The 16,877-nt window shown below is 41.6% G+C and overlaps 1 protein-coding gene across 3 annotated transcripts in view; it reads right to left on the bottom strand.

Annotated features, from left to right (window-relative positions):
• inpp4b (inositol polyphosphate-4-phosphatase type II B) overlaps positions 1 to 16,877 on the bottom strand; it is a 76,617-nt gene that overhangs the window by 11,554 nt on the left and 48,186 nt on the right. For all 3 annotated transcript variants that reach the window (XR_003671446.1, XM_028417414.1, XM_028417324.1), the window contains exons 9-11: positions 8,254 to 8,437; positions 3,237 to 3,560; positions 2,529 to 2,667 (exon numbers count right to left, since the gene is read on the bottom strand). Coding sequence is in view for 2 of the 3 variants with exons in the window: in XM_028417414.1 (XP_028273215.1) it covers positions 2,529 to 2,667; positions 3,237 to 3,560; positions 8,254 to 8,437 (647 nt within the window). In the remaining variant the exon portion in view is untranslated. The remainder of the gene's footprint in view (positions 1 to 2,528; positions 2,668 to 3,236; positions 3,561 to 8,253; positions 8,438 to 16,877) is intronic.

Raw genomic sequence — 16,877 nt, 5'->3', positions numbered from 1 at the left:
ACATATTCATTTATAAATCCATGCTGACGGCTGTAAGCACCTCCCAGCTTTAACCATATTAGACAGCTCACTTACCTATATAAAGGTGTGTTTACACTTAATGCCTTGTTCTGCACATTGGTCTCTTGTGATAAGTTTTGTTCTGTTTCAGTCACCACGCTGACAGTGGAACTCATTTATTGAACATTTCACTGGCCCTTTCTACCTTCTGTGCTCCACTAAAATACCAGACAAATTGACAACAGAGCACACCAGCTATCACACATGTGCCATCAGTATGTTTATTTTATAACAAATGTAAATGCAGCAGCTAGTCCTAGCGTGGTGGAACAGCTGCTCAGATGAGGCCACTGTCATGTAGAGTGAGCACACAAGTTAATGCAACAACTCAGAATTAACATGCACTGTATTAGTGCAGTACACAGAGTCTAGTGCTGTAAAAAAGGAAGTGAATGTTGAAATGAGATCCAGACAATGAATTGCATTTTCACTTCCTTCTATGGTTTGTAACAGAAAAAAACGATTAACTTGTCTGAAACTATGTTTATGACAGATTTCCACATTTGGCAAATTGTGTTCAGGATTAACATCTAGTAAGTAGTTATGATGGAAGGAATGTTACTTTTAGCAAAACACCTTTAAAAAGAACAGAAACCTTCAGCAAAATAACCCTTCAAATGTGAACAGTAGATTGTAGAAGAGGGTAGAACTCAGTTTTCAGAAGCGTTGGGTAATTCCTGTTAAAACAGGAAATCCGATGCGCATGCAGCAAAAAGAGAGCAGACTCAGTGTCTGTGAGACATTCCAGCTGCTGATCATTTCAACTTTTGTATTTTATTGTGTTTGTTGTGTAGCTATTTTAACTTTCTAACTTTCATTCATTCACATGCTCATCTGAAGAGTGTGGCAGATAATAAAAAATAGACACCTGTTCTTGACAGTATATTGTGTATACCTCATACACAATATACTGTCATGATTTATATACATCATACTGAGTTTTGATCTGTGGTCAGCTTGTCCATGTCCTTTTGTTAGACATGACTTCATGACTTCATTCTGACTGCGGTCACGCTTCATGATGAACAATCTGCTCTGAAAGTGTCCCTTCAGCGGCCAACAGGGGGCAGTATTGCCTAAGTATTGTCTTGGATGTGGTTTCTGACATGGCTCTCTGCTTTGCTTGAAGATAGTGTAAAGTTCTTGAGTGGGAAGAATGAATCAGTGTGGACTAACACACACACACACACGTAAATTCACATGCACAGCTGGACTGGACACAGAACGTACAGCACATTAAGCTCGTCCTTGCCTTGTCAAAGACTTCACATCTTATCTTTTTCTGCAAACAATAAATCTGCACAGAGAAGGTGGAAACAGGACTCCAGCTGTCATCTCATCACTGGTCCACATGTCCAAACCCCCAGGATGCCTTGTTGTCCATATGTAGATAAAGCCTCTCTCTTTATTCTGTCCGTGTTTGTGTTTAGCCAAGCAGATGACCACGTACTCTGAGGCTGTTCAGCGTCTTAATAAAGCAGCTTGGGGACTGAGCTTATCGTTCTGATTGAACACAAAGTGGATGGCCTTGTTCTTACCTGAGAGAATGTAGACACAAAATAATGCAAATGCACCAACGCTGCTGCAGATGCCTGAGAGTGAAGCACGCGTACACACATGCAGAGACAGAGAGCCTCTCCTTGTCGTCTGGTCAGACTACTGCAGCTGCTCTGTGTGCCAGTTGGCAGCAGCGTCAGCCTGGACACTTGTCTGAGCACAAGCTTGAGGCTGGATTTCATTGGACGTAAGGGAAGGCTGGGCAGCTTGTGGTCAACAGTGAATGGCTCTGCATATCAAACGCAGCTTTCATCCACTTTTCTGGCAACAATTGTAAGTTTCTCGTTTGCTAATGCTTGAACAACAGGGAGTCAGCACGTTGGAACAGAGTCCTGTGTCAATCCCCTTCGATCCAGGATGAAATACTCTCAAAATATGAACTATGCAGTGCTGTTTCACCGACAGGGAAAATCAATTTAATTAAGTTTATTATGATTTTTGAAAAGAAACAAGTCACTGCTGTTTTGTGATGGAAACATGAGTGGAAACACTGCAGCCATAACACAAAACAGTGCTATTATTCCCACATGCGTTGCATCCCGTTCTGCTTCCTTAGATGAACATCATTATCCACAATTTAGGAGCTTTGATTTTTTCATATTAAAATAGAGATTTCGAGAAAAATATGCTAAAAATGTGTTCCACCTGTTGTGGCACAGGGTTCGGACATTGGCTGGACTTGTGGAATAATTCATCCTGGCCTGGATGCAAAGTTTACTTCTGTGACTGATAATACAATTAAAAATTGATGCCAGCAATTATAAAGGGACATCCGCCCATGTGTGTGTATAAATTAATGACAAAAAAACCTTTATTGGCCCGCAACAACAGCAAGCTGCTGCCCAGCAGCTTTTGAATCCTTGGTTTGAAACTGTAAACATGAAGCTGAACAAACAGAAAAAGTAATTTACCAGGATTGTGTGAGGTGATGACATCAGCGAGCTTCTGCTCAGGGACGGGCTCCTGCTTGCTGTTGTCTTCTTCTTGGAGTTTATCCACCATGGCGATTACACAGTTGAGACATTTGGCCACGTTAGCCCACACCCTGTCCTAAAAGAGCCGAACACACAGCACAGTCACAGCAGCCCCTCGGACTCAATCTGTGTCTTCCTCCCACTCTTTCAACCACCATATGTAACATAAAAAGCCAAACAGAAACTTATTCTCCTCACAGTCTACACTGGTTTTTGGTCAAAACGGTTAAAATGATTGTCTCTTTCTGTTATGTGTATGAGCACTGATGTGCAGCTCAGTCTTTGTTTCCTCTAAAATACAGTTTAACATGTTGTAACGGGGAGGAATCGTCTACTTTTGACACATAATTAGGCACTGGTGTGTGGAAATTATGAAGAACTCCTGCTGTCGGTGTGGCAGATGCTGTCCTCACACACAAACAAACAGTCATAAACACTTCAATGAGAAGGCGCAGGATGGCTTAGACTCAGTGACAGGCATAATGCTGCAGTCACTCTGTTAGGATGATGAAATATTTAATCTCAATTAAGAATGTTTGGTAAAAAATCAAATTTGGCAAATAATTAACACCTTTATCATGTATAACTGTGACATTTCTGAGGAAGATACGTTTTACCTGCAGTTAGTAAAATGATAAGACATACCCATTCCTCCTCGTCGTACTCCTTATGGTGCGGTATAGAGTCTTGGTGTTTCAGCCCACCTTCCCCTCCACTCATGATTTGTGATCCTTGCACGTTGTTACACACCACTGTGCCCTCAGTGACTGGCGTGGCTGGACTGTGGCCTGGAAGTTCCTGGGCTGGGCTCTGGTTCTGTTCAGGTACCTGGTTCATGTGACCCTGGTTTCTCTCCTGCACTGGGGTTTGCTTCTGGTTTTTGGAAACATACCCGGGCCGAGCTGTGTGCAGTGCTAGCAGAGCACTCTTGACCAGTTCATCCTTAAGCGTGTGAACAAATTGCTCTGTCTGCAGAAAAAACAGAAGAGAAAGTTACAACATATAAAAATGTAGGTGGTAAAACAGGCGAAGAGATAGAGTAAGTGAGGGAGACAGAGAGAGGCTGTCACACAGGTAGGCTGGGAGGTGGAAGCAGAAGACTATTTACAGGGGAAGTGAAAAGAAACAAGGAAAATGAACACTCTTTCACCATAAAGACGCTGCTCTCTATTACCACAATGCAGCCAGTGAAGAAAAAAAAAACTAACAACAAACAATTCAATTACTCCTCCTACAGCCTTCCCCTCCGAGGAGCACAGCTTCTTTGATCTTAAATTCACCAGCTACTGTAAGTTGATGATGATCCGGGTACCAGGGAGCCGCATGCTCACTGCCGCCACTGCGTGAAAAAATGATAAGAGCTCTCAAGAGTAATTGAGTTAGCACTGCAATAAGCAATTCTATTACCACAGAAAATGCAGTCTAACAAAACACATAAGCCAAGCCCTCCATGAAAGAAAACCTGCATTATATACATAGATTTGCTACCCCAACCCCCCCTTTTTTCCTGCCGCCGCCTGTCTGATATGGACTAAAACATGAGCTCATTCACAACAGCTTCGTCAGCAAAGGAGTAGATAACAGTGGAAAAGAACCTCAGGCCAGCCCCGTCCCAGTAACCACAGCACATGTCCATAAGGAGGGGGACTTGTTGTGGTTTGTGACCCTTTAAAATCTGAATGATCTTCTATTCACCCAACTATGTAAACAGACAATTTAAGCATTCATCCTTGCGTGTAGTGAAGTCAAAGACATTCAATGAAGTACTGTGGAGTCCTAATTTCCTCAGCTTGTTCTGGCTTGCAGGTCATACAGAAGAAGCAGGTGCAGTGAGGATGATGTGTCTGCTGTGCTGCACTGAAAAGGACAACAGCGGAGTCACCATCACTGTCATGGTGTCTGTTTCTGATGACCGGACATCCCCAGTGTGACGTGTCTGTATCTCATGTACGTTAATTAACACACTCAGTCAAAGAGTAATTAAAACCTGGTAAGAATGATGAGGGAATGAATTCTATCTAACGTCCAAGCAATCTCATTTCAAGCACTGCATGTAGTGAAATGTGACCTTGATATTATTTCCGCCTCTATGATCACTGTGGGACTCTCAGTAAACTTCATCATACACGTACTGCACATTTCTACCACAGTCCACCTGCTGGCTTTACTCTGCTACCACCAGCTTCTGAACGATGACAGAAACCTAACGTCTGCCTTTCACATACGTGTGTATGCTAAAAGGTGTACTTATGATTGAGCTGTAATCTATAGTTATATATTTATGAATGAAAAAAACCCACGCTTAATGATCCATCTGAGCCTTGTTCTACTATTCTGGTCTTGATTTAGAAAATAACATATAAAGGTTGTTATCCAAAGTGAATGGGCCAGCTAATGAATGTTTGAGCAGAGAAAGCAAACACGGACTACACTTAAAACACCATTGTATTTAATTCATATCCATTTTAATTGCCTTGCATGGATCCAAATGAGCTCTATTACTGTAAGTCAATGATGTGAGAGCTGAAGTCTAAGGATAAGAGGACTGGTGTAATAATGTGAGAACAGGCATCTCTGTGCTGTGCTTAATTTTGTAGAAACAAGTAAACATCATTTTGAAGATGAAAATGTCCTAATGACAAAAAAAGCCAGGCTTGTTTCAGTAACCAAAAAAAAAAAATATCCAAACTGGGGATTGAAAATGTGAATTCATATTCAAATTGAACTCTGCTTATCTGACCTCAGTGTTAATTTGCAATCTGTGAGACCATGTATTATTCACTTCCTGAGACGAGTGAACAAAACCACACACTGTATTTAAAACAATCTGGGTCATATTTGCACTTCTTAACCGCGGGGTCACAGATCTCATTTATTTGAGTATGCAAGTGCTCAAACAGGAACTTTTTCATGATAGGGGATTCTCTCTAAAATTCATGCATCCTTTTGTGGATTAATTACAATAAAAGTCAAACATGTCAATCAACTGAGCCAATCAACACTGCATCATACTCCTAGAGAACAGATTTTAGGATCTGCAGTGAATATTTCAGATACATAGTACTGCAGCATCCACATAGATGATAGGTTTAAAGAATAATATCAGAAGTGCACTTTCTTACCCAGGATAAACCAAAGCAACTTTGCTCCTCTATGTGCAAAAAACTAGTCCTTAGTGTAACTCTTCGACACCTACCTGCTTTAAGAGATGTGAAACACTCTGAATCCCCTGGGAGAAATTCTGTTGCTTGTCTTTCTTCAAAATATCTGCTGATGTGATCTCGACTGAGCAGGAGTGCAAGTCTGAAAACGCCTCTGTGCTCTCTGACTGTGAAAAAATGCATTACGTTTGATCTAAAAAGGAAGAAAACTGCAGGAATCTATTCACCCCGAAATGGTTTTACCCTGAAGGATGAGCAGATTTCAGCAGAGTTAAAAATAGAACTTTTTTCAGTCTATTCAACTTTAGTTGAGAGGTACATGGAGGCAGGATGGATGGAGCTGGTCAGACTCCAACAACACTTGGCTGTTAGGACACTTACTACTGTGCTCATGACCCCTACACACCATATAATTTAACATAACACATAGACAATCAGAGCCACAGCTCTTTCTGAGGTAACCATTAACAATGGGGACATATAACTTGTCCAAGGACACAGCTGGAGGGAGGAGAGATGCTTTGCAATTGCCTTTTTCACTATGATTATAATCAGAGTTCAATTATTATTACCATCATCAACGGAATCATTATCATATATAGAGAAGCAACAGCACATCTGTCATGTCCAAAGCTAATCAGAGTGTACCTGTCAAAAGTATACAGGGGAGAAATATTTAATTAATCCAGGAGGCAGAAGGTCTGGACTAAAAAGAAAAGAAAAAAATACGAAAAGACAAAGATCCCACTTTTTTCTTGAGGTGTCTCATCTCTAATAGATTCTCTAAAGGTGTGAGTCATCACTGTAGAAAAAAAATCACACTAACCACAAAAGACACTACTATATCTATATTTATATGCCTGTCTGCTGGATAGCACATATCTACCTGTATTTTTAGAAGATGTGTTAAATACATTACAATTAAGCATTTAATATTGTTTAATGTGTTTGTAAAAAAAACTTGTGGAACATTGTGACAAAATATTATCGTGACTCTGAGAAAAAACCCTGCAAACTCAAAAGGACAGTGGCTAATAACACATTTCTACAGTAAATCCACACTACAATGTTTGGGCCCTGCAGGTTGCACTGTAACATTGAACAACAACACATTAAACAAACAGGGAAGCTGCAGTTCCTCAAATGGCCACAAGATATGGATACTTCTATGTTAAAATGTATAAATTTAAGGCAGAAATGTGTTTTTATGACACAAATTATACTTTGGATTAAAGACTGCAGTTATAGTCTCCTTGTGTTTCCACTGCCTTTGTGCATAGGGGACAAGCTATGAATCCTGCACTAAGTGGTGATGGTTATCAGCCCCACATAAAATGTGTCTTGGGATGTTATGGATGGAGATCATTTCAGTAGTTGCCGTTTTAAAATGAAATTGTGTCACTGTAGATGTAAAATAACAGCAATGCTAACTTTTAATTCCTAACTTTAAAGTAATCTGCAGCAGAGCAAAACTGCAGCAAGTCTGCTGCTGCAACTGGAGAAGATCATTTGAACTGTGACCTGCTGCTGTTCAGTTAAAGCACATCTGTACACAACTGCAGTATATTTAACTATTTAAAAAACAGGTGGGATATTTCTTTTCATAATACTAATCTAACCACCTCCTGACTTAATAAAAATAAAAACAGCAAGAAGAGAGAGAATTTTGTTAAAAGGCCAAAATAAAACTAGCATGATTTGAACAGGTGAACACAATGATGTGTGTGTGTGTGTGTGTGTGTGTGTGAGAGAGAGAGACCTTGGGATTTGAAGAAAATGATACTTAGATTATTATTTAGAAAACACGCTGAGACATGTTCACACATCTTCTTAAACACACACACACTCACGCAGCTTGAGATTTTAATCAGAGAGCATCCCTGCTTGTGCTGACCAGGCCAGGGGTTTACTTGGCCAATGCGTGCGTGTCTAATCAAGGATGAGAGGAAGTGGTGACAGAGCGAATGTACCAATTAAGCGGGCTGATTGGGCTCTATTCCACTGTGGCAAAAACAATCTCTCCCACAACAGATTGCAATCTGACAGCACCAGATGTAATTCATTAATTATACTGATAAAAACGCCTCAACTTCATAAACCTCCATGCTGCTATTCACTTTTGTTAGTTTGGCGTTTTTGTGATGAGTTTACTGCACGCATGTGTGTGTGTGTCTGAAAGCAACTGCTGGGTTTAAAGCTGTTTTTGAGAAACTTAAAAATCTTCAGATATTAGTAGAGGTAAGGCCAAGTTGCTCTACTCAGGTAAACATTTAGTAAAAGTATTGATAACAGACTTAGAGGAAGAATCCCTGCATTAATCATTACATTTGGGTTTGAATGAATGTATTGCCACGAAGAGTAACCTAGGAGATTGTGGGTCTGAGGTAATGCCTGACTGTTATATATCTGCTTTGTGCATTGCAGCAGCTTGAGGCACAGAGGGAAGAAGGGAATGTTGAGAAGGAAGTGAAAGCAGATGAAAGGTTTGGGTGCTGCCTTACTTTGTCAGAAAGGCTCTTGAGTGCATCCCTCAGTCCAGGGGAAGAGTGCTCATGGGCAGCCTGGAGGAGCTGGTCCGATAAGCTTGTGATGAGGGGCTGGAGGAGGTTCATGGTGCTGAGTACCTCCTGAGCTTTGGCTGTGTGCTCTGGGGAGTAGTAGATACACTGGTAGGCAGTGCTGAAGCTGCAGTGGAGAGAAAAAAAGGAAACATATCAATTTAGATTTGACAGATCAGGCTGCAGTTCTACAGCCATATGTAAGTGACCCAGATATGATTTTAAATAAAGAACCTCTGCAAAGCTAGCCTGTAATGACACCGCAGCCAAAACTGGACAGAGACTCATCCAGTGTTTGTTCAGTGCAGCACTGCTGGAGTTAGGTCCTTAGGGGGGAATAGTCAACACACGATATCAAGCAGGATTCAGGTCGCAATGGGTGACTCACACTGAAGATATTGTCTTTATACAGGTTTTTCAAAAGTTTGCTTTTCAGTTTTTTTCCTGGCGCATCATGAACCACTGCAAGAATACAGTGTTACTAACACTGTATGCTAGCTTTGCAGGGGTTCATTAATAATACTTCTTAAATAATAGTAATAGAAAAGGAAGACAGGCTTCTTTAACTTTGTTCAACATTTTAAAGATGCACTAAATCAACACCGCATGTGTGGATATTTTCAGGTGAAGCTCATGGTTAGTGTTAAACACCTGCATTATTAGCATTCAAACATTTCATACGGGTCGCAGCATGCTGCTGCAGAGGTTAGGGACTTCTCTCTCACAGCAAGAGGGTCCCTGGCTCGAACCTTTGGGCCAGCTGGGGCCTTTCTACAGTATGTGAACTTCGCATGTCCTCCTCATGCCTGTGTGGGCTGTCTCCAGCCACACTAGCTTCCTCCCATAGTCTAAAGACATGTAAGATGGCTTAAGATGCTGAATTGGCCACAGGTGTGAGTGCAAGCATCAAAGGTTTTCTCTCTCTCTCTCTCTAGCGACCTGTCCAGGGATTGATATCGACTCCTGCCCCCTGTAACCCTGCACAGTTAAGGAAATGGAAAGATTACCTTCAACAACACATGTGATGTGCAGGCTGCAGATATGGACACAGTGGTCCTTTTCAAGGACAGGAAATATCAACGTTTCCCTGGTCATGACATAATTACATAGGATTTATTTATACATTTGTACAACTTGCCTTTAAAATTAGACTTAAAATCACCCATACATACAAACGCCTGCCTCAGTAACAGGCTGGTGCTGTGTCAGATTGTTAGCTCGCTGCCTGCCACTGTGGCTGCAGTTAGATTCAATGGCAGTATTTTACAGTCTATGGAGTACAACTAGCAAATTCCAGGTGTTTGTGGGTGTTAGTGCTTTTTTCTCTATTGTGGGGTTTTCATAACATTGCATTACAGATGTCAGCCTGTCAGTGTGCATATTCCCACTGACATTTAACAGCAGCACAAAGCACTGCAACCCTTTGACTTGTCTGATCATAAATGTGTTATAGAGGGCGGCTGACTACAACTATGTGAGGGGTCAAGTAATAACAAACGGTTAATTGTGTTGAGTATAAACACCATAATGGTGCACTAATTTGCATCATGTGTTGCTACAGTACTTTTAAAGTGTCAGCAACAGCAATGCTTTCCAGGTACTCAGCTGAACTGTCAAATTGGACCCGCAGTCCAATGTCAACCAATTTTCCCTTTATGAATATTTAAACCCTTTTTTTTCCATTTCTATGGAGCTATTTAATCGCAGACAAAAACACCTTTTGTCAGTTCCTAGATTCAGGGCAAATCACTCCAATCAAACGTTCTCCTCGGGTAAAGTTCCAGTGACTTTCAATGAGTTTCTGCCGACTTCCTGCCATCAGATGTAGCGTGGAGCGAGGCAGTCATTTGCAACCCTCCCAGCTAGTTTAGAGTCAGCTCTGCAAACCTCTATGTAGGCCAGACCCAAGAGCCAGATCCTTAGGCATAATTGATGTGTGTGTATGTGTCAAAGAGAGAGAGAGAGAGAGAGAGAGAGAGAGAGAGAGAAATAAGGTGGAAAGGAGGGACCCATACAAAGGGCTGCCATAATACAGTATTCTCTGCAGCCCTTGTAATATTTTGCAGTGACAGAAAGAAAGTGCTTCTTTAGAAGTCGTCCAGGAAGAGGATCTCTACCTGATGTTTCAATAAGTGTGAAAATCTGAAGGCCTTAAGACATAACGGGTAGTAGACACTACCCACTAACTTAGTCTTTGACTGGCTAACTTTAAAATCTTGGCCTTGTCATTACAGCTAATGAGACCCCTGGAGGACTACCACCCACAAGCTCGAAGCTAATCAAAGGAATCACTAAGAGAGAGAGACACAGGGCAACGAGTGTGAAAGACTCAACCACACAGAACAATCCACCTTCTGTTATACCCACTTCCATAACCATACCTTCAAACGGTGACATAGAGACACCCAAAATTGAATAATCTACTGCAACAAAGTAAAGTCTGTGAAACCCTTTCATTCCCTGTGAGCTTACATTCATCTTAATACATTATGCAAAACTAAAGAGATAAATCCTTCAGGACTGCAACAATAGAGACACTTCAGAAAAGAGGCAGAGGAGAAACTTGTTGGAAGAGAACAATTGCTCCAGCGATTCAGATTCAATAACAGCCCTGTTGACTCATAAGTACAAATCCAATCCCATTAGGAAGTCCATGCAGGCAATAATGAATGCTGGGACCTGCCACCTGATGCTAGAGGACAGAATTGATCCCCTCTAAGGCTGGCTAAAGCAAGGAACTTTAATTGTCTCATCAGCATTTCTGTCAGTCCAAACTGGTCCACCAAAAAGGCAACCGTGCAAAAACTGATACAGCATAAATCTGTGAATGCAAAAATGATAAGTGGCCAAAAGGGGATGCACACACGGATGTGCCTGTCTGTTTAAGCCTTGGACATGTTTTCTGTCCATTTTTTCTGTCCGTAATTTTGGGAGACGTTTTTTTTTTGGAAAGCCAGAGGCGGACCTAAAAATGCACAATATAATCCAGCTCAACAGCTGTCCTGCTGATACAATACATTAGTACATGAGAATCTAGCTTCTTTACAGGGTCCAGTCCTGGCTGACAGAAAGATCATCACCACGTCAACAAGTGGTTTCATATTCCTTGTGAGGACAGCTGACTTTGGATGGCAAGACAGCCTAAATCCTCCAGCTTGGGCTGGTGGTGTTTTGTTTCAAAGCCGTTACTATATAATAAAACCATTTAGAATGTTTGATCTATTGTTTATGCATGCCATAATTATCACATCTAACACTCACAGAAACATTTTGCTCCTGCATTTATTTACAGCAGGTATTGGTTTGTGTACAACCACTGTATACAGTATGTTAATGTGATCATTAAAATTCACATCATGAATGTGAGTCATTTGTCCAGCACCTAAGTCAACTTTTAAGTCTGAATGATACACATGAATATTTATGTGTATGTCTACAGACCTGAGAGACTCATTAGTTTACATTTCCATGCATGCTGCATTTCAAGTGAACGTGTTTGTTGTTTATTTTTTCTCCCTAAAGGAAACACTACCACCTCTGACTACAAGGGGGCTTTTGGGTGTTTTTTTAATCATACACATGTGACATACTAAGTCTGATTTCTATGTATGAACTACAAATCAATAACACTCGTGGTTGCATGCTGGTAAACTTACAGTATGTGTACTGAATCTATACCTACAGTATAAAGAGGATGCGAGGAGCCAGGACTCCAAAACACTGCACAGCGCTACTGTATATACAGTCACAAAAATGCTCTTTTTCTCTGTAATTAAAAGGTTGTTCTTGGAAAAAAAAAGTTAAACTAAGGCACAACGCCCAGTATCTGATTTATATGAGCATCACTCATCCATGATATCCAGTTACACGTGCCAAGACTACACTCCATGGATTGAGCATTGCTCAGTGGAGGACATATGCAGTAATGGTGGAGCTGTAGCTGTGATGAAAAGAGATGGACAGGGCAGAGCAGGAGGACAGCCGGCCATATGCTCCCTCCTGATGACCTATATGCATCGTAAGTGTACATTCTTCTGGTGTTGCAGGACTCTTGACCATGGTAGCCAAAAAAAGGTGCAGAAGATACTTGCTGCAGATAGGCCCTTGTCTCATGAAAGTTCCATTAGTTTTATTTCTGTAGCATATCAAATAACATCAGTTGATCCAATCAAGCTACAGGATCCCCCAAAAGGACAATGTAGGGTTCAAAGTTTGAACTAAAATCAGAACTATACAAAGCACACAATGAGCAACAACTGTCTGACTGTCTGATTTATAGTTGTCTGAGGTGGTAGAGTGTGTAATATGAAGCAATAACCTCAAACATTATGTACTGCAAACAGCAAACTGTGATTAGTGATGTGGAGAACTGGCACGATGCCATTGTAGAAGTGCAGCCACAGTTGTGTTACACAGGACACAAACCCAGGTATGCTAGGTAGAAGTCTGCAGGTGGGTTTTTGCTGTCTGCAGACTAAGCATTCAAACTGAAAGTGGGATCACTTACGTAGTCTTGGTACTTCTTGTCTTATAGTGCTTTTAGTTTGTGTTTTTGTAGATATTTGAGGGTGTGTGTTGCACTGCCCTATAAGGTGTGAATTTGAAGTTTAAAGTCTGAACAGCAGAATAACCTTGGAAAATATCTGTGTTACATACTTGTCCTTTTAAAATTAAATGCTAAATAAAAAAAACTGTAGATGCCAGAATGACATTTTTGGACTGGACTGTGTTTGCACCTTTCCATCCCCTGTGAGAGAATATAAGCTTCCTCTTTGGTGGGGTTCCTTCAGACCCCGTTATGTGACATCAGTGTGTCTTTGTGGTGATAGCAATGCTTTCAGAAAAGAATTTTCTGCCAGACTCCAACACGCTCTCTGATAATGTATGATAATGGATTCATTTTAATCCCACCTCTCACCACCCTGTGTGCGCCACGCGCCTCCAGTCATTAAAATACCGAAGGTGTGCTGTCGCTCCCTCTGCACAACATGCACAGCAAACTTGACTACGCTTTGCACCTGCACTTTGATTCATTCATGGAATTATCACCATTCGTCTTTCTATAATTCAATTTTTCACAGACAAACAGCACTGGATTTCCAGGAAAAAGAAGCCATCCATCTGCTCAGGCACTCAAGGTGTGACACTCTATCAGCTTAACTTGGGTTTAAGAGGAAATTCCTACGAATAACAGATTAATAAACCTAGCAGTGTGTCCAGTGTGAATTCCTGCCTTGGTTTTTCTAAATGAATACTAGGAATTGGTTATACCAGTAATGAGAGGTAGAAAACCATTGGGCTCAGCGGTCTAATTAAGCTAGCATCTCTGGTGCATGGCTAATTAATAGTGTAGGGGAAATTAATGAAGAGCCTGTGGCCTGCTGCTGACAGCCAGCAGGAGTAAAATGGAGCTACGTCAGCAGAGAACCCTGGAGCACTTCAGGTGACTACCTAACCCTCCTCTGTCATTTAGACAGTACACTCTAATCACAGTTGTTATATTAAGCCTCTGCCACATGGCAACAGTAAAAACAGACAGTTTGTCTATATATACTTCTCAAACCAGATTTTTTGACTGCCAATCCCCATCTGTTGTTCACCAGGCACTGATCTTACATCAGTTCTTAGAATAGCAGCCAAACCTTTCCTCAACAATTCAGACACTTTAACAACCTGATCTGTGGTCAGATCAACCTCAAGGCTACTGCCAGCATCCTCCTGCATCATCCACATAACCTGGAGCAGGATGAGTCCAGAGCAGGCAAACAACTAACAAGCTGCTGTCCTTCAGCATGAAGACTAAGCCACTGCCAAAGTCCTGTCCCTCCAACACACACAGAGATCCGGGGAGTGGGAGTGATTTTGTTGGGCAACATGCTGCTAGTCACATTAAATCTGAACATCAGCCCCAAGAGACTCTATTAAATGTCTGCCATGTAGTTTCAACCACTCAGTGTGTCCCAGAAATGTGTCGCTCAGCAGTTCTGCTTGACCAGGAGGTCTGGCGAAAAGACAGCACTCCTTCCTCTTGGTTACAGTCGACTGAATTCAAAGATGCACGCTGAGAGGAGCTTTACTGCACAGCTTCTGCAGCAACTAACTACAGCTGACCTTACAAAAGCAGGTCTGTCTCATACACATGCGCACAATCAGTGCAGGTGAGGAAAACCCTGCAGTGCTCAGGTTCTATAAAAACCTCTCTCCCAAAAAAAGTGTGTTGCATCGTTATTCAAATGAGCTGAATAATTCAAAAGAGGCTGTTAATGAAAGATTAGACCACCTCAGCATATCCACAACTACGTCTTTTGGGTTCAATTAAAAAGGATAAAAATCCAGCGACTTTTAAAACAGACATTTAAGTGGGACTGCATGCATTAATGAAAGATAAATGCTTCGCCCTATGTGTACATGTGCAGGCTTTCATGAGGAATACTAAGTGTAGCTATTGATTAAACTCTTTCCTGGCCCATCCTGAGAGACAAACTACATTGCATACTCTGACCAATGCCAAGTTTGGCCAGTGCAGGTTTTTAATGGATCTGAAAAGAACTCCCCCTCCCTCTCCTCTAGTGTCTGTGGAACAAAGACGAATAGCTCTTTTATTGCCCTCCTGGTAACACCTCTGTGCTCAGGGTTTCTTTTTTTTCCTTCCTCAATCCTTTTCCATCTTCTCTTTGATGAATTAATATCATATTGAATGGCCAAGTCTTACATCCTGCCGATTGTTCCCCTTTTAATCAAATGTGATTACAAAAGGTGAAGAGGCATACTGGGAGAAGTAAAGAAAGAGTGTGGGAGGGAGGGAGTGTGTGTGTCCACATGAATCTCTGCTCTGCCTAAAACAGCTTGACTTACAGAGTAAGATTAACACACACACACACACTCAGACTTCATCAGGTCATACACAGCAAGATCAGAGTTTATTCCCATTTCTGACTGACAAGTGCCTATATTCCAGGTCAAACATGTATCAAGGCTCAGCACAGGCCGCAGTCAGTTAGCCAGGCGTAAAATTGGAAAATTTAAGCTACAGTAAGTCATCAGCTAAGTCAAATATGAAACAAAAAGCTCTGTCTCCCTGGAGAATTCTTTCTGAAGTCTAATCTCTCATTCAAAGTAAATGATTTCACTTCAGTGGCTTCTGGAAAATATGCTAACCTTATCATTGTTCATGCAAGCAGATAAAACTGACCATCTTCAGCAAATTCACTTGTGCACTTTAGTGTATCAAAAGTCCTTTCTTTATTTTTTATTATCAGCACAAGCCCTTCAACTATTTTCCCATCAGCTTTTCCATTTTATACCCATACCTCAGCCTGCTCCATCTTGCCTCTTGCCCTCTTTCTTGAGCTGAAACTCTGTAACTAATTGGATCTGGCATGGTCTGTAATGACTTTGCACTCTGTGGGGAGCTATGGGAAAAATCACCCTTCATTTCTTCTGGCATCACTCAAGTGACCACATACTGAACCCCAGTGACATATAGCTCCATCCTGCATCCAAAGGGCAAAGGCAGCAAAATGTACAGGATACTGCTGATCTCAGATTTAAGCAGGTCCCATGGATATGTTGCCCCAGAGTGCACTTTTAGTCAGAGCCAGAGTGTATACGCATAGTATCAGTGTGTGCAAAATACACCCCTATGCTCTTAGTCACTCTTCAGTGTTTGTGGAGCTAGCAGTGTTGGTCAGTGAAGAACACACACAAGACATATTTTTCCCATCAAGCAATCAAGCAGAGAGCTGCTTCAAAGCCACAAACTCAATCTAACATAAACTCAATATGAAAGACTCCCTGTGAGTCAGTGAGAGCAACTCTCGGAGTATCTCTGGTCTGTGTGAGCAGAGCAGTGCATAATGCAGACTCCATATACAAACAAACCTTTAAAGGGGCAACACGTAGGAGACAGAGGGGAGAAGGATTAACTGACTGGTTATGGTTTGTTTTGTGCCTAACACAGAAGAGAAGTCCTGCTGCTGGCCATCAGGTAACACAGGGGCTTGATGTCTGGTCCCTGCAGCAAGCAGCGAGCATGAAGCTTACACAGTAATTGGCACACAGATTGACTGATGATTTTGAAGCTGTTGTAATGGCTGGTGATTGTGGGCACAGGCACAGTGATGTCCACACAAACATGAAGCATTACACCTTTCATCTCTTATGAACTGTAGTCTAGACATTCATGCATTTCTGTAGAAACATACTTCTCTATATTCAGGAGCGAAGCGCAGCTGGGAAGTTACAGCGATTACAAGTACAGTACAAGTTAACACACAACTTCAGGAGGGAGAAAAAAAATGCTTGTTGTGGAAAAGAACAGGTGCGAAAGAACTTCTGACTCAACAGACCTTCTCCATCACGCCTCTTACCTCCAGTCAAATTGAGCTGTCAGAGGCAGTGGAGTTCCAGTCTAATTTCAGCACGGCTTGGCTGTAAGTAACTGTATGGGACCTAGAAAATCAAGTCCATTGCCCACAGACAAATGTGTCTGTCACTGTTAATTATGACCAAGTCAAATCCTTTTGTCAGTACTGCTCTGTTTCATCAGCATGTGTTACGTATCAAAT

This window comes from Parambassis ranga, chromosome 1, assembly GCF_900634625.1.
Source record: "Parambassis ranga chromosome 1, fParRan2.1, whole genome shotgun sequence".
NCBI classification, from domain to species: Eukaryota; Metazoa; Chordata; class Actinopteri; family Ambassidae; genus Parambassis; species Parambassis ranga.
This window is presented reverse-complemented; position numbering and strand designations above follow the sequence as displayed.